The following is a 26,310-nucleotide window of genomic DNA, read 5'->3' as shown; positions in this document are numbered from 1 at the left end:
AAAAAACATTCCGGTTGTTGACTTTGATGCTTAGGAAATTATAAAAACTTAGCTACGTCTAGAAGCTACTGTTAGATATTATTCAGAGCAACCGAAGTGAAACAAAAAAAAATTGGAAAGTTTGCACGTGCGTCTAGCGGCTTGCCTATGAATCTGATTATAGTATTTGTATAGTCTTATTCCGCTTGAAAATAAGTTATGGAACGGTTTCAAGATTAACCAATTTTTTTGTTAGGCATTTACACCGCGTTCTTTGTTACTGTGTACAGTTCTGCGAATCTCTCGAAATTAAGAGCTGATTTCTGGCTTGCACCCCTTCAGGTGGGTTTGTTGGTTTGGTCTGACGTCTGGTGAAATGTTTGGTCAAATGTCGCAGGTCTCCGTTCAAAGAATGGAATGCGTACCTGATATCGGCCAAAGTGCAAACTGAAGCGGCTTTATCGTGCACTGGCTGTTATTACCCGTGCTTCGGTACGGAAGTGTTGCTCTATGACCTGCGATGACATAATCTTCCTATATTAGTTTACCTAAGCTTTTAGTATTTAAAGATACAGTAAATAGTAAGAGAGGGGGTTTTGTATCTAAAATGTAGCCTATACAAACAAACCTTTATGTCCTAATTGTTAACATGATTTCGAACCGTACTTCTGTATTAAATTCTTTTATAAAATTACCCAAATGAAATAGTTGCAAATCGGATACTGTGTATTGGCCTTATTCAAAGTTAAACAACTTAAGAGCTGAACTAAAAATAAATATCCTTTCGTAGTGCGACTCTAGAGCACAAAATGTACGAATGTCCGTTCTCTGATTCTTTTTGGATCTGGAAATTCCGTGTCAGTCACTGTGTTTGGCTTTTAGAAGTAGTGTATAAATAGGGCAGTTAGGTCTAGCCTAGCCTAGCGAGATAATCGACATCGAGTCATTCGAGACGATGAATAGTGATGTGATGGGAATGGAGCATTGACGGGATTGATGGGATGGGTAGAGACCGGAAAAATTCGCGAATTCATTTCGCAATAGGCTAAAATACAAATAGTTATACCTCAATGCTGCCTCTGCTATTGGTTCGCAACTCACCTGGATGACTCCGGCCCAATTAGAAAAACCAAACCAAAGCTTTATCGAATCACAGGCTGCTACGTTGGGACGTCTCACGAGACAGCAGCCAATGAGTGGGTGACATTTGACCGAGTGCACGTATAACTATGGAGTTCATCCTACAGGGCAATGAACCCGCGAATATTTCCGGTCCCTAGGGATGGGGAAAGCGATACCCCCCAGAGAAACCCCTGCTCGGGGTAACGTCCACCACGTTTAAGACTTGCGAGATAGTAGGCAAAGTGGTAAACATGTCAATAAACTGACTGACCGTTTCGAATAACTATAATTTCCGTAGCCGCCGGAAGAGTTCGTGAGATTGTGCGAGATATAAGCGTGCAGCGAGTGTTGTGATACTTAAGAGACTGGAAAAATTCGTGGTTCCAGTGACAATTAGGATGGACTTCACAATCCTCTACATATTCGGGCAAATGCCACCTTTTTTTCATTGGTTGCCGAATGTCTCAACCGGGTAGCGTGCGATGGCGTCCGACACCTCTTCTGTTAAGCGTTTATCGTTGGCCCACTCCACACCATTTGTGAGCCAATGGGAAAAGGGACACAAATGTATACGTATTTGAATTTTCACCTATCATGGAATGAACTAGGGAATTATTTTCCTGTTCCTAGTAACCCTGCAGCTGAAACTCGAGAAGTGAAGCTGCTGATCTGGTGGGGCTTAAGTAGGCGGTGCACTCAGAAGATCTTGAAAACCTGGCAAGGAAGTGAAAGAGAGCTTGTGCTTGGAAATATACTCCCTCTCCTCATAAAAAAATATATTTTTTTCCCCCAACAATTACTGCAGTATGCGATTAGCCTCCATTGAACTGAAGTTAGTGCTGGAGGTGGAAAAGGGGTAGTTTACAGCTAGAAGTAGTAGTTTCAATGCCTTTTTTTCAATGTTAGCACATTTTTGAAACTAGCTTCCCAGGGAGTAAATAACATAAATGTAAGGTTAACGTTAGCTAATTTAACACACACACACGCTGTAACAATTCCGATGCATAAAAGCGTGTATGGCGAGGATTATTTTGTATAGGCCTATACCAGGCAATGCCATTTAATCGTCAATAAATACGTCACTATCAAAACTACTCTGTAGGCTACTCGTCACACGTACAGAAAACGTAGAGTAATATGCGTCGTATCTTTCAAAGAAAGATCTTTCACCAATACTAGAAATGTTTTTTTTTTTAGTTAGGCTTAACTCAACCACCCTATACACAACAAAGCTACTTTAGTGTGCTTGTTAGTAGGGTCATGTATTTTTTTCGGGTAAATATTTTCAGATAAGCTGTGTGTTTTAACTAGTAGCATTGTATGGGGTTTATTTCAGGTGCAAATATCTTTTGCCAGCGCACTAATCACAGCCATCCAGTGCGGAAGCAAACTCGTCCTGAATGGCCCGGCCAAACAGGGCATTAACATTTGTTGCAGACAGCCGGCGATTACAACGGAACAATCGTTTGCGCAGTCGAGCTTTTTTTTTTTTTTTTTTTTTTTTTTTGCAGTTAAATGCCCGTTCAAATTTGTTTGCGAATAAAATTAGGTATTTTTTTCTTTATAAGACGGTTAAGGGAAGGAATAAGAGATGGACTAAAGGAGAGTTTGAAAACGGAGCATTCTGAGAAAAGTGCACACACACACGCCGTTAACGAAGCAACCAGGTGATTCTTCCCGTTCGGAAGGCCTCTCGGGTCGGAAGCACGCAATGCCGTAGGTTGGCCAAGATCGCGCCGTTGCTCCGAACAATGAATGGACTGCACGTCGCGAGTTTGCGCGTGTGTGTGTGCGCGCGCGCGTGTGGCGTGTTCCGGGCCCGTCAGACCAGAGTGCGCTTGGAGGCTGAGGGGAGGGGGGCAGGCCCGCGCGTCAGCTGCCTCGTCCCAGCACACGCGGGTCGTTACCACAACGCCGAACGTACTATAACGCCGAATACCACAACGCCGAATGCCAAACTGACCGCAACGCCGACAGCTAGAAAACTGCTGTGTAGCACAACGCCGAAATACAGTAACGCCGAAAAATGTTGCTGCGGGGAGGGGGCGCCCACAGGAGCAGAATGAAAAACAACTTAATGCATTTGTGTGTGTTTCTTAAATGTATCTTAACGCCGAAATACCAAAACCTAACCTAACCTAGGCTAGCCTAACCTAGCCTAACCTAACTTAACCTTACCAACCTAACCTTTGTGGCAGTTCTGCAATGAAATTTTTCGGCGTTGTGGTAATTCGGCGTTGTGGTTATTCGGCGTTGTGGTACACAGCAGTTTTCTAGCTGTCGGCGTTGTAGTAAATTTGGCATTCGGCGTTATGGTTTTCGGCGTTATTGTACGTTCGACGTTGTGGTGCGTCCCCAGCACACGCCCGACACGACCATCAAGGGGCGCGCGCGGACACAGAAGTATTCTTGTTACGGTCAAGGGCGCGCGTGTTCGCGTCAAAGTGAGGCGGGGTGATAGACAGGTGCGCCTCTCGCCGGCGTTTACCAGCAAGATATCGCCTCAGGCTGGCGGTGCGTCGGCCAACCATAAGATCCGAGCGGTAACCATCACAATGCATGGCGGAGAAATGAAGATAAATTTGCAATGCAAGTCCCTTGACTGCTTTCAAAAAATTTGTACCTAATGTTTCATGCCTAAATATTGTTTTCTGAAAACACCCATTTCAGCCATTTTCACTCTTCGAAAAAAAAAGGGTTAAAAAAAAAAATCTCCCGAAACAGAACCAATCATCCGCCCTCGGCGTTATCTTAAATGATTTCGTAAAGATATCCTTATCAGTTTTAAAATCGAAAACGATCTTTTAAAGCTTGCTTATCGAATGTGTTTCAAGTAGGCGGGGCCATTAAGGGCTATTTCTAACATTTGTAACAGGATATATATGCACTTTTATTTTTAGCGATTAACAGCCTTCCGTCAAACTACCGGGACGCAACTTAATATTTAAAAAAAAATTACAAATAAAAAATAAAAAATAACGCCCCGGATTTGAACCCAGGAACCATAATAGTGCTGGAAATTTTAGAGCTCCAAACAAATTCGATTACAGAACGCATTTCCGAACCAAACAAATTGAAAACTCAATTTCATCCGTCGTCTTAAATTTATTTATTTATTTATTTATTTGTCTGACTGCTTTTCTTCTTTTTTTTTGACGTGACAACATCTACTAAATCGATGAACGCCGGCTGCACGCACGTAAAAGTGTCCCGTTACGCACATTGTCCCGTTACGAGGTGTCCCGTTGCGCTCATTGTACGATTGCGCCGCATCTATCTCTCTTCCACTCGATTGGAACAACCATCGATTTGACTTTTTCGAGGCACATTAAACTTGAAACACTCCCATTCTTAGCAATGGCGTATGTCCAAAAACTTACATCAAGTCATGCACTCCCATTGCACAAATCTTTTAAAGATAACAGGATATATCCCCTTGTATTTGTTACTTTGTCAAAAATACAACATTTATTCACGAAGTGTAATATAATGGGTGTAAAATGTGGCGCAAGCGTTCGTAAATATGATCACTTGTGCGAAATTTTACAACCATTATATTATATTTCGTTACTATATGCTTGAAAATATTTGTCTCAGAACAACAAATACAAGGAAGGTAATGGTGTTTAAAATTGTCAGAAATGGTCCTTAAATAATAGTTACGACGTGAAAAAAAAAAAAAAAAAATTAAAAAAAAAATGGCGTGTCAGACCAAGCTTTAAGTGAGTAGCGAAAGAGATTTGGGCTATTCTCTTATAAACTATCTTGACTTTCCAGTTGGAGCCTCGTCGAATTGGTAGATTTCAACAACATTTTGCTCTGCATCACACTGCATCGGGCATCTTCAGGGTGGCTGAGAAATTAATATGCCTCCTGGAACGCAGAGCGACGCGTCGGTGCAATTTCTAACTTCGACACGGCTTAACCTCGAAAGCCGAGATAGATTACGAGAGAAGTGACCCCCTTTTTTTTTTTTTTTTTTGCTTCGGTGAATGCGTTTTTTTTATGTGTAACATCTTAGCTCTCGGTATACGGCATTTGGTAGGGAGAAATTTCGTAAATGGAACGGAAGTCGCATGGAACGGAAATGTGTAACCACGCTGCTGCCATCTGCGTCGGACGGCGCGAACCAAAGTTCACTAAAGCCGAATGTAATTTAGTGTATTTTAACAAGATGACCAGTATTTTAGTAAAATTCTTTGTCTAAAATCAGTTAGAAAGCAGGGTTTTAGTATATTTTTAAAGTCTTTTTCTTTTTTATCGGAGCCGTTTCATTATATATTTTAAGATTTCACTTTGCCAATTGAATGATTCGGTAGTTGACGTAGCTGCTGTGGCAGCGAATTCTACCGGCGGTTGCGGAATTTATGTGATTCGGTCAAAAAATGTAGTTTAAACACAATTTTCGTATATGTTTACCACGCTCAGCATTGTTTTAAAAAGTAACATTTAGAGTCCGTGTTTTGTATTATAAGTTTATTTGCAACATGAGAACACACGAATTTGCTCGTTACTGAGGTTAGATGTTCCACAACTCTAGCGAGTACTGAAAGACTGGCTCACATGTTTTTATTATTTTGAATAACAACAAAAATACCGTTAATTGCTTATAAATTATTTTATAAGATAAATAAGTTTCGGTTTTTACTGCGGTCATAATAAATATGGTACGATAAATTTAAGTTAAATGGTTGAAGATTTGATTATCTTTTCGATGGTTTTAAAAAATATGCTTGAATGAAACATCAACAATATATAAAATTATGTGCCAATTTTCCTAAGAAATACTCAGTGTTATTTCGAAAAACCGGTTTCATTTATGCAAAAATAAACATATTCATGTGTTGTATAAATTTACAATAAATCTCCTGTAGTATCACAAACTTTATCTTTGTAACTGGTTTACAAAATAATCTTCTCCAAAAGTATAAAATAATTTTATTTTTCTGTGTGCAAAGACAATACGCGAAAGGTTAATTCAATACTATGTACACAACTACTCAACGATAGCATTCTCTTAATTATTCTTCCTTTAAGTTTATAGTAACTATAAAACAATACATACTTACTTAATAAAATTATTTATCAACAACTACCAATACTCAAATCTAGAAGTAAAAAATTATATATATTACAAAAAAAAAGTTATAGGCCCTACTGGACATTTTTACGTGCGGTTACGCTCATAAAAATTGAGCTTTTCTCTTCATGTTTACCAAAAAACGTTTAAAGTAGGAAGAATTAAAATTTCTCATTTTTGTAACACTTGGATTCATTCACGCGCATCTTTGTTATAGTTTGGATACACAAAAATTACCTCGTCGTAAATTTCAATCATTTATACTAACGGGATTTTATTTTCAAAGTATTGTTAGTTTTTCTTTAATATTCCTGCAGCTAATTATCTAAAAGCAGTACTCACTTACAGACGTTTAAGTATCATCCACGATTTTATTAATACATCCAGTAAGTAAGTAATTACTGAGTTTGATAAATAAAATGGAAACGAGTTATCTGATACCACGCGGGTTGCTGGTGCTTTTTTTTCCTTCGGGAATGGCAACAGGCGTGCTTTCAAAGAAGTCACGTATCGGTGCACAAACGGCATGCCATGACTACGAAATAGGCCGCTACGCTTTTTCGCGTAGCGACTCAGTGAGCTTTTCCCCCTCGCAGTGATTTTTGCATTTATAGCACTTTTATAAAATATTCCTTAGGAAACAAGTTGCCAAGAAATAGTGTGTAACACTACACGGAAAATATTGTAAATTTATACAACATGTCGTTATGGTAATTTTCGCATAAACGAAATACGTTTTCGGAAACAATACTGGATATTTCTTGTCGCACTTACGAAAAATTAACGCGTAATTATATATTTTGATTTTTTGTACACGCATTAATTATTTGAACACTAAAAAAAATAATACAACTTTCAAAATTTCGACTTTATTTTGGTTCGGTTTACCTACTAATGTAGCTACTGGTACACGCAAGGAATAAATGCCCGGGTAAAGAATCTGCACCAAGTATAAATGACAACATTTATTTTTTGTAGTGATGCAGTTGCTTTAATGCAGTTCCATTTACAAAAAAAAATTACAGTGCTGCTTCGCTTTCAGCTCATGTGAACTTTCTCCGTTTCCGAGGGAAACATTTCCCCGAGCAAACGTGGCTGAGCACTAGTCAAAGGCGAGTTGAACGATAACACTTGGGCTGATTCCACGTAACGTACACTGTAAAATAAAAGTATGGGAAATATACTACGCATATATATATATATATATATATATATATATATATATACCGACTCGGGACACTTGTTTACTGCGATTCTTATAATTCGATACTTTTTTTGTTGAGTGTTTGCCATTGGCTCAGAGTCCTTCAGGTAAATTGCGGTCCAACCACTGACGCATCATTAAGCTAAACGAGTTTGGATTCCAGCCTGTCTCGGAAGGAATCCGCGAATTTTTCCGGTCTCTACACATTGGTATTACCAATTTTTCATACACGATAAGGTGACAAACACAAATTCATGTAGAGTCAAACTAGCATATTACGTATAGATGAAATTATAAAAAAAATTATTTAATAAGTATTCATACTTTAATGTTTTAAAAAGATAGTTAATTTTTATGAGAAGTAAAACGATGCAAAATTTCATTTGTATCGGCTGTAGGTAATGATCAATACAATTCGAGGAAGACAGGAATGAATGAGGCTTGTGATCATTCTGTGTGTATTTCAGGTGACTGTAGGGCATTAAACACCTTTGTTGTCTATTGTTTGCACAGCGCAGTTGTGACACGCTTTAAAGCTACGGCCACACAGGGGGCTATGCTATCTTCACGATGTTCGCTACCAAATTAAAATATAGCCAGCTGCATCTCAGGTTCCACTGGCCACATAAATCTGTGTTCCCTATTTCACTATGTTGGCGACATCGCTAGGTGTTTGGTTCTCGGCATGCGCAGATAAATAAAAATATCTGTGTCCGCACGGAATTGTAATTTTATGAAGTTTAATTTCTCTCAGTATTGTGCTTTAAACAGTCAAATCGACGGAAAAGTTAATTTAATGATTAAGAATGTATACATGTGAATGGAATAAATCGATGGAAGAATATAGAATACAGGGTATAATTACAGGAAAATGCCTGGGGATTTCATTCCAAAGGTATGTTATCAAACTGAGATGAATTTATCCTGAAATTTTCCATAAATTTGGTTTGGTGAAATACTTCCAATTCTTTTGTTTTTAAATTAAATTCATGTACACATTTATTTAAACGTTCACATACTGTGAGAGCCAGCAGAACATTATAATCATCGGAATCATCACTCTAATCCCACGGCATGTGGCCACCTGGCGCAGCAAACATAGTGAACATAGGAAACATAGCGTAGCTTTCTGTGCGGCCTAGGCTTAAGAATATTAGTTGAATTGATTATGACTGTTGGAAATAACTAATCCGATATCATGAGTCTTACAAACAATCAAAGTAAACATGCAGACACTTCAGATAAAACAATCAACCTGCGTTTGTGTACCATGTTTTCCTTGGTACGCACATCAAAGAACGGATGTTTCCCTGTAAAACGTGTAAAATCATAGATGAATTCATAAAGGCAACCCAATCAGCACAAGCGCGCATATTACATTAGAATTCAAACAACTCCTCAGAAGCTAAAATTATCAAAACAAGTGTTACATATTACGTTGTTACGAACAAAACCTTTTATTGTCTTACCTTTAGAGATACAACAAATGATAAGGACGTGTAGTTACGATGTAAATAACAAAAAGGAGAGCAACTGAAATAGCTCAGCTAATGACCTCATATTTCACACTAGTAACGATAAACTTATCTCGCTCCAAGATAACACTTACTTATCTTAAGTACAGTTGGCCTCAGATTGCTCTGTAAAGCCATAACACAAAAATTAAATAAAACAATGACTGGTTAGTGTTTACTCAAACTTAGTAACTATACATGATAAATAATTTATCATTTATTTCTCAACAACGATTTCAGAATGACAACCATATTTATTTTTTACTCGGCATGGTTGAACCAAGCACGCAAAGAAAATGGTAGTTTTCTGCAAGAAACAGCGAACCTTATTATTTATGCTCCATTTAGTTGCGAAGAAGAAACATGTGCTTTTAACAGTTATATATAAAAAAGCTCACTTACTCATAAAAAAGTTATTGGGCCCTATTTGATAAACCTATAAGTCTACAAGCTACAAGTTGTTGTAAATTACAAGTGACAGTTTTACAACACGAAAACTTAAATATTTAACAAATAAAATTGTTTGATCTCTAAAAGTTGGCACACTAACATGTTTATAAGTCAGCTATGATTGGCTCTCGTTGGAGGGAACTAAGTACTGAGACAGTGAATTTTATAAAATAAATTGAGATATGATTTTCAAAAACCCGGCAATTTATCTGCCAGTGCTTAAGAAAATTAAGGAGCAGAATGATACAAATGGCAAAAGAGGACAATATGAATTTATGAACTAAAATTTGCAGTTTCTCCCCTCCCCCCCACCTATCAAAATGAAGTTAAATTTTTATCTGGTATTCACTAATCAGAAGGGGGGAAAAACGTTTTCGTATGTGTAGGACGTAAAAGGCAAACATTCTTTCTTTTTAATTAAAAAGTTGGTGCTGGGCGCTTCTAGTTCTCGACTCTCTCATTTATTAACGCAAGAGATACCCAAAAACTCAAACTAATTAAAACGATAGACCGCTCAAGGCCAGCACCGTAAACAGGTCGTTTAATCATGACAACTGTGGTGGTTGTGTTTAACTATTCACGTGCTCAAACCGCTATATACACTCGTAAATTAAAAACGTTTTTTTAATGTATGCAACATATGAACGCCGATCATAAAATCTTTAATTAATTTGTAGTGGTGCTCGTGTTGAGGTAGTTGTATAGCGTGTAATTATGTTATATATGGTTGCGTATGGAGCCTGCCACTCGGTGATATATTCCGCTGTAATGTGGGTGCTATGTTGCACAATCAGTCGTGGTAGTATTGCGTATTCTGCTGTTTGTGTGGTGGTATCGGCAGTGTACTGGATTCTGATTCAGCAGTCAACCCACTTCAGCCACGTAAAACACAAGTACTGCAATAGCAATAATAATTAACACTACTTCTCTTTCTAGCAGTGATCTAGTATACCCTGTAATTTGACCAAAAAAAAGAAAGAAACCGAGCTAGGAGCTGAATATATTAACTAAAATAAAATAGTTTTTTATCATCGCTATTTATATGAAAACACTGAAGAACAAGCATTGACGAAAAACCACCACAGCTTTCGAAAACAATAAGTTTAAATTTAAAAAAAAAATGTTTAAAACACAATGTAGATAGTTAAAAAACCTGTGTCACTATCAGAAGGCACAACTGCTACATTTGTTAATTAAAATAATAGCCTCTTGTCCTCCAAAATGTTTGCTTGAGTTATAGCTCTCAAAATTGAAAAAATTACACAACTTTTAATTTTACATTTACATTTAAAATTTGATATCGGTGTGATCTTTGCTTGTTTTCCGCGTGCTTGTGTATTCATCATTCTTTGTCTGTTCTTCGGGTTTTCTGTATGACAGATAGTGCGAACTAACAATGGCGTTACGTCCAAAATAACGATTTAAAATCCAATGCAGATATTGGTTACGTATCACGATATATTTTTTTAATAAGATATTTCTGAACTCGAGTAGTGTTCATTGATCTAACGATAGTGATTGCCAGCCCAATTTAAAGTGCTAAAATTCAAATTTTTTTTTGTGTGTTGTAATTTATGGAGCAAGTAGACCCAAAATGCGACGGAATTACGCGAGATATCTAATGTGCGTCCACGTAACGTATATGACCACAGCGCACGTTTCCAAAAAAAAAAAAATATATATTTCATCGCAGTGTTTACTTTACACTTTCCGACCGCGAACATTCAGTTCGCAAGCCACTACACGTCCTGGACGACGCAGCTAGTGAGTTATCAGGACTGGCCGTAAACGCACACTTCAACGTCGTTGTCCGACACTTGGCTGTTTGTTGTGTAAAAAAAAAAGGGTGGCTAGGGGCAGCGGCGGATGGAGATAGATAGATGGATAGATAAAGAGCGATAGAGAGAGAGAGAGAGAGAGAGAGAGAGAGAGAATTCTAAGTTCCCTGTGTCATTTACGATGAAAAATTACGAGCAGAAAAATCGTAACATGCCGACTACAGATCTCATTATTAAAAAAAGGACTTACATACGGCAGATTAAGGAGGCGGTATCCTATAACTATTCATAGTCTTGGCCGAGACACAGGATAAATTCATAACGCAAATATGCATAATCGTTTAAAAAAAAGGTTTAATCAATTTTATAAGTCTGTATTTAAAGGTTTTGAGAAATTTGGAGTTTAGGTTATTTATCAACTTTATCGTGAAGAAAGATCATGTAATTGTGTGTTACATATAGGCCTAGCTTTGAATTAAACGTTTCTATTTGACCTTTTTCTTGATAGTCATCTATTTTTATATTTCATATGAATTTAATAAAAAAATTGTTTTACAAAAGGCCTATAGGTTTATATTTTTGTAAAATATACAAATCCGTTACTTCAAAATTGTATGAAATGTTTTTAATATTTTTAAATTCATTATAGTACCGAAATGTGAATAGGATTTGAAATTTCTTAAAACCATCAAATTATACTTACTGAAATTATAAAACCATTTATAGGCTATAGTTATATTATTGATTACGCATAAATTGCTGGCAAAAATAAAAAATTATAGATGCAAAATACGTTACGAAGAGGAATTGTTTGGAATAACACTTAATGCTACACGAAGTTGGGTCTTGTTTGGCTGACAGTGTTAATATTGTACGTATGTATGAGGCCTGTAAGTTATGATATTTTAAAGTTCCTTTCAATGGGAGGAAGTAGTTAAATGGAAATAATGGGCATAGCCGTTTCAGAATATTTGTTCGTCATGGAAAACCAAAACATGATAAATAATAAAATATATAAATGCAAAACCGTTCTCAACACAAAACACGTGACAAGGTAAGTTCATGTTTATGTGTTTTGAAAACATGTATTATTTATTAGTATTGGCTTTATACGACTTAAACGACGTTTGTCCGCAGTTTTCCATTTACATATAAATTATTAGTTGAAATAATGCTGAACTATAAGGAAAAGACTTTAATAATTTGGCTATCAAAAAAACCCACATAGAACGCTGCATGCAGGTTATGCAACATAACTACTGTCAGTAAAAACCAATGCAATAAAATCTTAACATATGTGTTATTTCTTTCTGAATTCAGTTGGGATTATTCTTGTTTCATACAAATAAACAATGTTTTTATAAGATAATAATTTAGAACGACTTAGGATAAGTTTCGGGGGTAATTCGTCATAAAATGATGCCCTTCACAGGCAAAACGTTTCAATAGCTTTATGAAGAGTTTTGAGAACAATGCTTACGCCGAAATCAAACGCGAAAAAAAATTTTTTTGGGAGGGTACATTTTGCTACAAAGGAGTAAAAAAATTCCAGTGTGATAAGTTTAAATATAAAGAGAATATTAGAAAATGTAAGAGTAAATAACAGAGCAGGTATAATCAACACTATGCCCACAAGACTACGCAGGGAAACCACAAAGAAAAAAGTAACTCTTTTTTAACTGTGTGTGTTTTAGTTTAGACGAATGATAGAAAATAATTGGGAGCACTCGTGCGATTGAAGAGATCTCAAATACCATGGATAAGACAGCTGCACAAGGTAAAACCCGATGCGGAAAGAGTCGGAGAGACTTAATTTAAAGTAATTCAAGATTATTTTACTAATAATTGTAGGTGATGGTAGAAAGAACTGCAAATAAAGGAACACCACTACGCTTATCGGATGTTGTATAACTTAAACACTACGTACGAAAAAATTTTATCAAAAGAAAAAAGAGCAAGAAGAGCTTCTAAAACACACATTTTGGTCGCATATAATTACGAACCAGTAAAACTGCTAATTGGACCAGGTTTTTACACCACGAAAAAAATAGAAGTGTGTTGTGTGTATATATATATATAAAATATTATTAAGATACGGCAAGAAAATTGCTTTCATAGTAGTACATGCAAACAATTACAAAGATAGAAAAAAACGCAGACGTGAGATAACAACCAGTGGTAAGAATTAATTTGTGTGTATGAAAATACTCGCAGAAGAATAATAAATTATATGTTGAAATAAAGTAACTATCTGGAATACGTAATTAAATTTACGCTTTATTTACAGTTGAGAGAAATGCTATTAATTAGTTCCACCATCAATTAATTTTAAAAACCATGCTAGATAAGCGTGCATCATTTTGTCATGTTGATGTATGAATTCAGAAGTGGCGGAAGTGCAGCATCAATAGTCCAAGATATGGGAACCGCTCTCACTTGAGTGATAACTCTAACTATAGCATACTTGTTTTTGAAAGTACAGCTGATTAGATCAAGTTGTAATACTAAGACGATTGGGAACTTAAGCCTTGCTCGGAAAATCTGTGCACTAGCCTTACTGAGACTTGTCCGTCGATCCACGAGCCTGTGATGGAAGGTTCCCAACATTTCTGATGAAGACTTTGGCGCCGTTGTAACGAAATTCCCTTACAAATACCCTTAAATTACCCATTAAAATGTGCCATTAGTCAGTATAAAACCAGAAACCTTTTTTACTTCCAAAATTTAACAACTTAGTCGACAGCATAAAAAAATATGTTTCAAGCAAAAATAATTAAATTGAATATAACAAAAAAAAGTAAATAAAATATAAACAGCTAGAATATACTTACGTAAATGTAATACAACGTCATTTTACTTGATCTTAAAATAAGTGATAATATACAAACAACTTACATTTTGAAGTTACCTCTTCCTTGACAAGATGTACGTTACAATTAGATTATCATGATATTTCTGAGAAATAAAAAATACAAAAACTAACCGAAGTGCTTCAAATCGCAATACAAAAGATACGACTGCATGCTATTAAGAAATTTAATTTATTCTGTGTCGTTTAAATATTTTGGTACCAACTCACAAACGGGCGTTATTAATTTTTCTACTTCCGCCTTGCCGTCCTGGAAAAGCCATATCTGCAATGTTACACAAGCTCTAAAAAGTAAGAAGACTTTAAAAGTTTAGAACAGTAACGAGTACAACTTAGATTTAACTTATCACATTTTGAAAAAAAAAATAATGACGAAACATGAAATACTTATAAGGTGTTAACACTAAACATATATTACTATATCACCGTATGGGTTGGCAAACCTGCTTTGATGTCCGAGCATTCACCGAGCCACCCCGAGCAATGACGATTCAGTGTGTTCCCACGGCGCGAGGTGTGACTAGCCTCGGACCAGACTCACCGAGCCAAGCACCGTGGGAACAAGCATTCACGATGCAATCCGCTGCGTGAGAACAGCGACAAACCGCGCACCAACAGAGGTTTTTTTTTCTTTCTTTCTTAAGTTGGCATGTTCTACTTTTGTATACTTCCTTCCAATCAGTGCGCCACGAGCTCCGCCAATCGGCGAACATTGCCGAGAGCGGCGAGAAAGCGACAGCAGTGTTGCCAGGTTTTTGATACCAATCTACAAACATTCATGTTTGAGAGTCAGAGTTTGTTGGCATGTTTGTAAGAAGTAAACTCTAAAACGACTGGGCTGACTTCCAAAAGTCTTTCACTGTTACTAACGACCATTATTCCAGATAGGCAAAGGCTAAGTTTAATTTTATATATATATATATATATATATATGTGTATGTATGTGTGTGTGTGTGTGTGTGTGTGTGTGTTTTTGTGTGTTTCCATATGATGTAGCAATATTTCTTTCTAAAACAGGAGGGAAATGACCAAATTGACTTATTGAAATATATAACTTTTTACATTGAAATAAATATGCACCATCATGGGCGTAAATCCTTGCTGGGCCTTCCTGGAATTTTAAAGCCATTCACTGTGAAACGGAAATGATACACGTTATTCCGCAACCCCCCACCCCCCAGGGAATGTTCCAGATTTTCGCCCTTGCCTACAGCAACGTCCGTTAAGTTTTCCCATCCCCGTGCGTGAAATGCCGTCGTGTTCCCAGACTGTCCGATGGCAGCGGGACAAGAGGACATCGCGAAGAACAGTGATAAATATTTTGATATGCGGGCCGTCTACACTGTTAAAAAAAATCTCACCTTCAATTTACGTAGAACACTGTTAAAAATTATCCAGGGATCTTGGTGGATTTATGGCCACCGAGATTACTTTCTTAGAATATGAACCCAAAATATATATTCTTGGTATATTAACAAACCTTTCCAAAACTCTGTTCTTCTTTCCACGTGTTGGTTTACCTTTGTTTAGAACGAAACACAAAACTCTGAAATCAAAATACGGCGTAGTTTCTACGAAGATTCTGTTATTTCAAATTACGAAGAACTTTTCGTTTATTTGAGGTTAATTCGTCGTTAAAAAGTACGTAAATTGACTTTAATTTCTAACAGTGCAATGGAGTATCAATGGGTCGAGTACTACGCTTTAATTTATACATCAGTGTTTTATAGAGATTCTCAAAAGATAATCGCCTTTAAAAATCTTTGTACACCCGTGCAAAGCCACTACCGTATAAAACAGTTTTTTTTTTGCCACAAAAATGGTTTGTTGTGACAAACTAAATTTTTATTTAAGTATGAGCCACCGCTAAGTTATGTTGCTGCAAACAATATTGTTGTTTAACATGTACATTTTAATTAACAGCAAGCTTAACTTGTAATTAAAATGGTATAACGAATTCTTTAACCAATATGTTAGCTACTAAAGCTTTAAAAAGAGTTTTGTGTTGCCATCGAAATTATTATAACCTCAAATAAATTATGATCTTCAAATATACCAAATATATATTTTAGTATTACCGTTAGCTTAATGTTAAATTTAATTTATTCGAACAAAAATTCGTTGAGATGATTTTTCTTTGCCATAAACGAAATTGTTTTATAGAGTATTCCTTTAGACTAATACAAACATAAAACAAAACAAAAAAAAATAAAAACAGCAAACTATAATAAAAAATAAATATAAAACTATACGAAAATTGAGTTTATCAACCATACATCTATAAATAATTGCTTGCAACGTGAATTTTACGTGAATTTTTTTTAAATCTTCGTTGCGATGCGTAAGTTCATAAGAGTAACGATTTTTTTTTTTTACAAAGTATACCCTACAGATCAACCACCTTGATCCCATCTTTATTCCAAGAGTCAATTAAAAAAAAACGTTTTTTGACCAATTTAGCTCAAAATCACGTATTTACTTTATAATTAAAAAAATCTGTAAGCCGAGGGAAATATCCCTCACCTTGACAACATCTCATCCTACATTTTCCCAGACTTGAGCCCCGCAGTCAGTCACTGCTTAAGTCAGTAGCCTGATAATTACACCAGCCAGCAGCTCTTTTCGCCTAATTGGAGCTTATCTTTTTATTTTTATTTTGAGGTCAAAACATGTGCCGGTGTTGAAACATGCACATTTTCTTTATTTTTTTATAAAATAAAATATTTAAAAAAATGCATATAATTGAAGCGTAAAAAGGAATTTAAAAAACACAATATTGTAAAATATTCAACGAAGTTATGAATAATAAAACGTGCCAGTTTACATGAATGGCATAGATGGATTAGAACGTACAACTTTGCTCGCTTGCACGGATGTTTAGCCATTTTATAAAAAAACATTATTATTTTTTAAATTAGAGTGAGATTCCTCCAACCTACAAGAGTACAATCAAAAATTGACAAAACTTCATATTTTACATTTATTCACAAATTGAAAGTTAAGTTAAGACATTTATTGAGATTATCTTTTAAATATGCTGTTGAGCCTGCACAAAACAAAACAAAACAGACTTCAGTGTAATGTTAAAAATTAAAAGTCTCTCTTGGGAAAAAAAATTATTGACTTATACTTGTTTGCATTAACAGTTTAGAAATTATTAAAATAAATAAAAATTGAAATAATTTTAATAAATTATTAAAAAAAATAGTAATACACTTGAAATCTCATTGACTGACATCTATTTCAAATATTCATTTATATATATTTGCTTAAAGCACAATTTGTAATATTGTTAAATAGATGTTGAATATTAGGATGTAGTCATTCTAAAATTTTAACAATACCTATAGTCATTAAGAAAATGAATATATGAACTTAATAACAATAACGAACTTAAAAATAGTAATGGGGTGCTTCAGGGGCGCAAATCTGTAGGATTTGCAAGTGGGGCCCACGGAAATTTACAGGAAAGGGGGGGGGGGGGGGGAGGAGGTACGTGGCTCGAGAATTTTTCACGCGGAGTTAACTGACACGTGATATCTGTATACGGTGCCCGTATGCTGTAAACTGCCCATATTTTGGCCTGTAGATGCATGCAATACGAAGAAAACTTTAAAATATACAGAAGGTTTACCATAAACAATAGTTTTGACATCAAACACGTTTTACAGTCACGCTTTTGCAAGTGCAGGCAGGCCCCCCCTTAGTGAGGGAAGTCTTAATTCCAGGGGGGGCTCTGGCCCCCCTGGATCTAGGCCCAGGGGGTGCTTGATATCAATAGTCTTCAATTTTCTATCACTAATGTTAGGATACCGTTATTACGAAAATGAAAGAAGAGAGCACCCCACGTTTTTAGTTATGATGAGTTGTGGTGCATTATTTGTCTGTTGGACAAAAACCTTAAATTTAAATTTAATTTTTTTTTTAATTTTTAGTTTATTCGAATATAAAAGTGGTGTTCTTAAAATTTTTAAACTATAATTTTATTTTATTCTTTTTAGTCTCAAAATTAAATAAAAATATTGAATGAGTAATTGAAACAAATTAAAAATACTAAATATGAGTGATTATAGTATTTATTCCTTATAGTGAACTAAAAATTAGTCATTAATGTTCACGTAAACTAGAATTATTAGCTAATGCGTTAACAATACATGGACAATTTCTTGTTATCTTAGAGCAATCAAGTCCTTCTACTTGGAGACCATTCAGTGCTTTACGCGAATACGAACTACATTAACCTGTCCGGCAGCAAAGAGACCCGATCCGAAATAAACAATTGCATAATCTACAGTGCAGCCTGGCATTTTGTATACGGTAGATGCCCAACTGAGTATTAATGGCAACATTCGCCTTTCAGCTGTACCATAGCTGTATTTCACTGGAAACTGAATGGCTATTGGATTAATTATATGTACACCATCTGTGCCGAAATCAAAATGGACTGATGGAATGTCCGTAATATACAATTGATCACGCCGGAAGAGTGGGCAGATAATTCCATATATAGTAGTTCCCATATTGCCATTAACGAACCCCGGGCACATTTTCCACCATAATCCGACCTCGGGAATACTCTTGATTGAAAAGAATATATATTTTTTTAATTTTCAAAGATTAGGGACATTACGTCTTCCCGCTCCTTCCGATGGGGAGAAAGACGAAGCCCGGCCACATTTTCCACTATAATTCGACCTTTTGGATCGGAAACATTCCAAATCAAAAAAGCAATGATTTTTAAAATTTTCAAAATTTTGGGTTTTTGAACCCCCACCCCACAAGGGTAACAGTCAACCCCGGGGAAAATTCCCACCATGCCCCGACCTCATGTATACACAAAATCTTGATTATTACCCATAGCTCGAAATTAGTGGTTTTTTGACCCTCCGACCCAACTACCCTTAACCCAAACACTTAAGTTTTAAAAATATTGTATTGTCAGAGGTTCTTTATATGTATGCCAAATTTCAACACATTCGGACGTCGAAAAGTTGGTAAAAACTGAACGGAAAGAATTTATTACATAGTCCATTCATCCATACATACATACAGGTCAACCTAATAAAAGCATTGTAAAAAACTCTTACGTGATACAATAAATAGAAAACTGTAAGTGGCAAATAAGGGTCCCGTCTACCTAGGCACACTAGGCAGAGCTTCAGAGCAAAAAACACGCGATATGAAAACTGCTCAAGATTTTCAGTGAAGTCTGTTTACGAAAAGCTTCTAAGAATACGTCGGGGGATGATGGGTAGCTGTGTAGTCGTCTTTCATTTCCAAATTGTATTTTTAGAAGACTAAAAATGGCTAAACCGTGTGTTTCCAGAAAAATTATTTAGGCATGAGACATCTGGTACAGTTTGCCATATAATGTTATGGTTACCGTTTAAATACGAATATATAATATTTCAATAGTCTATTTTTTTGTTTCTAATGAGAATTAATTGAAAGACGCAAATTTTAATCTACTTTTTTTTTTGTCAAATGAAATTTTTTGTATGATTGAATAGTTAAAAATATTTGCCCTTTTGAGCATATTACACAATTTAAAGGAATGCCTTGTTAATAAAATAAAATACCTGCTACAAATAATTTACCCTATGAAATAATAATCGATGTTTATCATTGAACTCGTATCGTAGTTGCTCTATGCACGACGAGAAGACTACGCGCCAGTTCACAGCCTTGCGCTTAGAGGCGATACCGCCCTAGAAGCACCAGCGAGCGTCGCACTTATACCGCCTCACCATCACAAATATACCCCTGACTAGGTGGGTCCCTGAATTACGCTGTTTCCGTCGGTAATTAATCCGCAAACACGGTCATTACAGCGATGCCATGATGGCACAGCTGTGACGTGAAGTAACTATAGCGTGTTTCATCCTTAGAATGCAGCGTGATTTAAAAATGGGAATTTTTTTGTATCTTTCCAATGTACAATGCTGGCCTCGTTTCGGTGTGCTCTGTTGCCGGACAAACGTCATAGAGCACAAACGACTGAGACGCAACATTGTAATTTAATGAAATTTTTGTATAATATATCTAAATTTTAAATAATTTCATGGAATGCTTTGTCATAAATTGTGAATACCTGCTACAAATAGTTTCTCCTGTGAAATAATAATCGGTGTTTAGCATTGAACGTTTTTCCTTTATCCCATAATGACTACAACTGTAAATAAACTGTCAATTAGACACTTACTTATGGGCTAAGAAAAATAGTAAAATTAAAAAAAATATATTAAAACTCACAAATGACGATGGTATACATAATTGTGATAACACCTGCCAACAATGGACGCCATTTTCTCTGTTCTGCAATCTATGTGTGGGACGGACTATACACTGTTAGAAATCTTCACCTTAAATTTACGAAGAACGCTGGTTACAAATTACCCAGGGATCTTCGTAAATGTATGGAAATTCCCATAAAATTTACGGTTGTTGAGTTCACTTGGTACTTTGAACATGAATCAAAAAAATAATTATCTTATTATTCTAACAAAAACATTCAAAAACATTTTGAGTCCACAGAAAAAAAAAACTTCTCTGCCCCACCCCCCCCCCCTCCCCCAAGCACGTGAGCTTACCTCGTTTACAACGAAACATTCACACGGAAGTCGGAATACGACGTATACCCGTAATCTGAGAATTACGAACTCTTCGTTGGTTTCAGGTTGGTTCTTCGTTGAAAATCCCGCGAATTTACTGTGATTTCCAACAGTGTGGAACCACCAGCGAGCGCCGCACGTATCATTCCGCCTCGCCGACGCAGACGCACCCCCGAGTGGGCGGACCCCAGGTTGAACTACGCGGTTTTTCTCCGGTGATGAACCCGCAAACACGGGGTCGCAGCGGTGCTTGGTGCGAGGCGGGAGGGCGGCAGCTAACAGGTCGCGGAGCTCGGGAGCTCGTTGGGAGGTTCGCGTCACGGCCCGCGGGTCGAACCGCGCGCGCTATCTCCAGCGGCGATCGAGATCGCGCGCAAGGATATCCACCGGGGCTGACTGGTCGGCCTGCGTGTAGCGGTCGTTCGCGCGCCAATAAGGGAAGGACAGCCAATACATCCAGGCTTATCGGAAAACACATCTGGAGACCAAAAGCTGAAGAACAGGAAAAAAAAAACCTCTGCCTGTTGAACTTGGAATTAAACATCATGTTGACACTTAGGTATACCTACATCCAATTAGGTTGACAGCATCAAAAAAAAAAAAAAAAGTTCCTCGATCCATCCTCTGATAAAACTTCTGCTTTTGAAACTGCTTGATGCTAGAGCTGGTTCGTTTTCGTTGATGATACTATCAGAATGAGATTAGGAGTGATTGGAACAATTTCATGTATCCGGAAGAAATAAAATGCAACAGATTCGCCTTACTCGAGGCATGCTCACTAGGCCATGTCGATGGTATTCAGACGCGTGGCGGAAGAGTACTGAAAGTAGATCTTAGGACAGCGCTTTAGACACGAGCATTCATCCAGGGTGTCCACATAAATCTGTAATAAATTTTTCTTGGCTTTTTTTGGTCATAATTTCAAATTTCCCTGACTATTTTTTAAAATAATTTACTTATTTTAAAAATTATTCTGAAAAGAATAAAGAAAATCTGGGCTCCACCTTCCCCATAGCTGGCCTAGTTATCTGTTCACTTTCTCTTCATTCCAAACGCGCCATTAAATAGTGTGCACTAAAGCATCAACTAAAAAAATAATAATAATACTTTCACTGGCTGGGTGATGGCGGACTGTAGCATGACATTTTCCCCTCAAACTATTATCACTGGGAAATTTTCATTATTTTTCCAGGATTTAAAGTAAATATCTGACTTTTCCTCAGCAATTTCAACTTCCTTGACATTTCTCTGAATTCCCCTGTCTTCCAAAATGTGGACACCTTGGCAATGGTTTGTTCGCCGCCGCATCACGGCAGGAGAGATAATTCTCAGAACTCTCAACAAATGCAATCTATTTTTACTTCAACCTTGGGAGTACCTTGCCCGAATCTTTATAAAACATGATCTCGTCTGGCACACAACTTTCTAAGTCAGCATAAATTAAAAAAAAAATATTTTAAATAATTACTAATAACTCTCATTTAATAAATTTTAAACTAATTACGTTTCCCAAAATATGACACCACCAACAGAGAGCCAAATATAAATATGTAATAATACTAATCAATAGATGGCAGCTATTTTTCTTTACGAAATTTTTTTAGCCTACACTAGATTTCAATACGGCATGATCACACAATTGTGTTACATGAGTTATTTGACGCGAACCTTGAAATTTCGACAATATTTTTTTTTCGCAAACAGTAAATGAAGTGTTAAAAAATTAACATTAAACCTGTCGTGGAATACAAAATATGGAACTGCCTAAGCAATAACAAAATTATTCATGTTTTAAAAATGTACAACATGTGTTCATGAGAAAAACTAAGCAAAAAAAATTAATTAATAATTTCGGGCACGTTTCGTATCAAAATACGATCTGCAACTGCCACACCATACTGCATGACCAAAACATTTTCAATCGTGATTTGAAATCGTTGTACATGTCACATTTAAAAACGAATTGTGTGCTGTTTGTCGGATGTAGCTACATTGTGATTTTATCAAAAACATCACACAGTCTACTGCGCCGCTTCACAAAAAAGGATATTAATTTTTATACATAAGTAGGCCTTCAATAAAAAATAAATAAAAGACATGATTTTTGTGTTGTTTGTTTAAGTTTAAAATAGACCCAAAATTGTTCTTAAATTTATACTCCTATTTATAGAGTTATAACCGAATATATGAAATAGCCAACTCTGACATATCATGGTAATAACATACACAAAAAAACAAAAAAAAACTTAATTCTACTTAACGAACTCTAAAAAAATACCTCACAGCCTAATACCCTCCTCTGTATGGTGTCCTCAAAAAATTCAAAGAAAATTTATTTTAAAATACGATATTCAGTTTTCAGACAAAAAATACATATTATGTGAAATTCTCAAATTATTTGCGTAACGAGTTTACGAGCCAGAAACCTTGGTCAGATTAAACAGGAGTAGCGACAACATTAAGGATTTTATATGGACTCGTAAAAAAAACAGTCGTCAAACAATAAGAGAAACATGAGAACAACTAATATAATTTTATCCGTTAGGTTTCGTCCGCAACTTTCGAATTCAGCGTGCTTCACACACTAGTTTCCCACAGGTTATAAATGTGCATTTTCGCTAATTTTGTACCCGTCTAATTCATACGTATCTAGCAGTAGAGGTAGCTGATAATACAATTTAGGTATTTCAAACAAAATTTTTTATAAAAACGTAACATGAATATTTAATACTAAAAAAAAATTTGCACTTGATTATCATACACCGAGCCTGTTTCATCAAGAGTGATTTTAACGTCGAAATTACCACCGAGTTACGATAGAATGAATAACAAAAAAAGACACAAGAGGTTTTTTATTTCGCAGGAAATTTCACTATGCCCACAAAAGATGTTAAGATCAACGTACCTTTACAGTACCTTTAATCAACGTACCTTTAATAGTTAAGGTATCGTTGTAGCACACATGCGTTCCTGATAGAAAACAAAATAACCACTGGCGGTAGCAGTGCGGTGGGGAAAGGTTGGGAAAAGATTTGCAATATCAGTGAAAGCAGTGTTTAGTTATTTTGGGGGAAGAAAGGTGAGCTATTACAACACCTGCAGTTTCAACTGTATGACGCCTACGGCTACTACTATACGCCATGTCAGTGTGTTAGTGTCAATAGTACCGGTAATGTAAGTTTATTGAAAACACGTGTTCAAATTTTAATTTTTTTATTCCCCCTCCCCAGCCCCACAAAAAAAATATATGTATCCACCACAGGGAATGAATATCAGCCTATTTAATTCTTTCATTTTTTTTTTTTTACACAACTGTTAACGTAGTATTCGAACCTAAAATTCTTAAGAGCTATTTCACAAAGATATCTTATCTCAACGGTGCACAGTTGTCTGGTGATAACATCTCTCGTCACATTTAACGGTCGTCGGGTGTTAACGAGTTTTTCGAGAGAAACAAAACAATGCCGTTACAACTCGACAGTGCAACGATCAGGTACTCTCTTTCCCACGCTCCCTCGTCGAACGTACCACGCGCGCTAATTACGGCACGGAAAACAAGAACACGGTAGTTACAGTACCTAAATATATTAATAAACAATGCAAGGCTAGAGTTTACACTTAATGTACAGTATTAAATCGTCTTAAGTGGGAAAAAAAATCGAAATCACGAAGGCCTCATTTGAGCAGTTAGTTAGCTTTCACTTGTTTTGATGGTCAAGTGAAAATAAAAAAAAAATTCAAACCTCGGAGTAAAACTGTAGATTCGTTTTATGTGAGGATGACTGGGAAATATGAGATGTACCGTATTTGGAAATCTAGGTTATGTAAGGACTATACAGCCGCCGGTACAAACACGGCACACGTCGCGTCGGTCGGCAGGGGTGACCAAAAAGGGGGGAGGGCGGGCACCCACCTTGTAGAGATACTGGTCGAACATGCGACAAACGTCCACGTCGCTGCCCATGCAGTAGGTAGCCTCCATAGCCTCGCACGGCCCGTAGGGCTGCGGGACGTAGCAGCAGTACTGGCAGGACGCCGTCTTTCCCTCGGGCTGCTGCCGCTGCTGGTGGAGTTAGTTGTTTCACCGGGTGTGCGGGGGTTGGGAGGAGGAGGAGGAGGTCAGGTGTGGTTGAGGCTATCTCAGACGCGAGTCTCCTGGCTGCAGCGAGCCGGTCGCGCCGGCGCCTGGCTCATGTTCCTCGGCGCACACTTACTTCCCCGGCGGAGACCGGCACTCGGGGCGACGGACGGCCGTCGCGCGCGCCACACGGACCCGCGACGCGCCCACGTGTCGTCGGCTGCGTCCGCGGGACGACAACAAAAACAAACGCGGGTCGGTGGGTCCCCCAGGTCCCAGGTGGCTTCTCGAGACCGCTACCCGGCTGTCCTTGTCAGAGAGTGAGAGAGAGAGAAGGAAATAAAAAAATAAAACCGCGACCCCGGCACACCCCGTCGTGCGCGTACCCTACCGCACCGCACTGGTAAATAGTTCTGGCCTCTGAGCGATACACAACGCTTGCTCTTCGCTCCGGGCGTTCTCCCTCCTCCTTCCGACCCCCCCACCACTCCACGAGCCCGGCATTTCCCCTCTTTCTTTCCCTCCGTCATTTTCCTCTTCAATACCGCGCGAGCGCGCGATTGTGGGCTCGCCGGAGGGGGAAAGGGGAGCAACACAGAGAGAGAAGGAACAAGAACCTGCTCCTCTTTAAGCCTTCCCCCTTTCCCCCCTTCCGTGTTACTTGTTCCTCTTTCCATACTCCCCCCCTCCCCCTTTTGTACAGCACGTCAAGCGAAACATCACCCACCCCACCGCCCCTGCGCAGAGCGGACGCGAAACCGTACCGTCCCGCGCCGAATTCAATCTCCATATTAGACAGAGAGTACAAGAGAGGATACAAGAGGCTGTCAACATGCTAGGAGGAGGGAGGCAGATTGGTTTCGTGGCGGGGAAGTGGGGAGGGGGCAGGGTTCTTTACACGAGTTGCAAAGGGGCTGGAGGGGCGCTAAAAAAAAAAAAAAAAAAAAAAAAAAAACATTGTTTTCATTTTGGAAACAACTCTGGTGAAAAAAAAAATTACAATAATGTATACATTCCCGTCATACAAAATGTACCCAATCCCCAGGCCAGTGTCGTTGCCGCATCTCGCTCGTTCATCTGTTTTAGGAAAATTAAACCTGTAACAAGGGCTCGTAATATGAAATGTATCATTCCCCGTTTCCTCTTTTCCCATTGGCTGGTTCTTCGTGGAACAATTCAATTATTTACATACCTTGATGAACTAAGTAATTGCCACCCAAATGAAACTTTTTTTTAAAATCTACTGCGCAAATGTAATCATGAAAACCTCATTCCATGTTTTAATAAATTCCATTGCATTTGTCGAAATAAATTAACACTTATAGTTATTTATATAAGTTACAAGTACAAATTTAATTTTATTTGTATAACACCAATGTCAGTTTATATTAGTGTGGTTGATATAATGAGTTCAATATTTTTTTCTCAGAAATTAAAGTCCACAATTTTTGTTTTTAAGAGTCACTTTTGGTCGTGTAGAAAGATATTCGTTACTTGAGTATTGCGAGGTAGGAAAGCCGTGGTTGGTAAGGCTTAGGAGTCTGAAACATAGGCGAGCGACCCTGCTGAAGTAGGTAAGTTTAGTAGATCCTGGGGCTCTGACACTTGGCTTGTGATCCGGGGAT

At 37.3% G+C, this 26,310-nt stretch overlaps 1 protein-coding gene across 2 annotated transcripts in view; it reads right to left on the bottom strand.

Moving 5' to 3' along the window:
* Positions 1-25,135, bottom strand: part of LOC134530331 (TOX high mobility group box family member 4-like) — a 481,748-nt gene extending 456,613 nt beyond the window's left edge. The window contains exon 1 of one of the 2 annotated variants that reach the window (XM_063365064.1): positions 24,521-25,135. In XM_063365064.1, the coding sequence (XP_063221134.1) occupies positions 24,521-24,589 (69 nt within the window). In that variant the 5' untranslated portion in view covers positions 24,590-25,135. The remainder of the gene's footprint in view (positions 1-24,520) is intronic. The other variant, XM_063365065.1, reaches the window with a different exon arrangement.
* Between the last annotated feature and the right edge of the window lie 1,175 nt (positions 25,136-26,310).

The sequence above is a fragment of the Bacillus rossius genome, chromosome 3 (genome assembly GCF_032445375.1).
Source record: "Bacillus rossius redtenbacheri isolate Brsri chromosome 3, Brsri_v3, whole genome shotgun sequence".
Classification (NCBI taxonomy): Eukaryota; Metazoa; Arthropoda; class Insecta; order Phasmatodea; family Bacillidae; genus Bacillus; species Bacillus rossius.
Note: the sequence above shows the minus strand (reverse complement) of the source record. Positions and strands in the feature narration are given on the sequence as shown.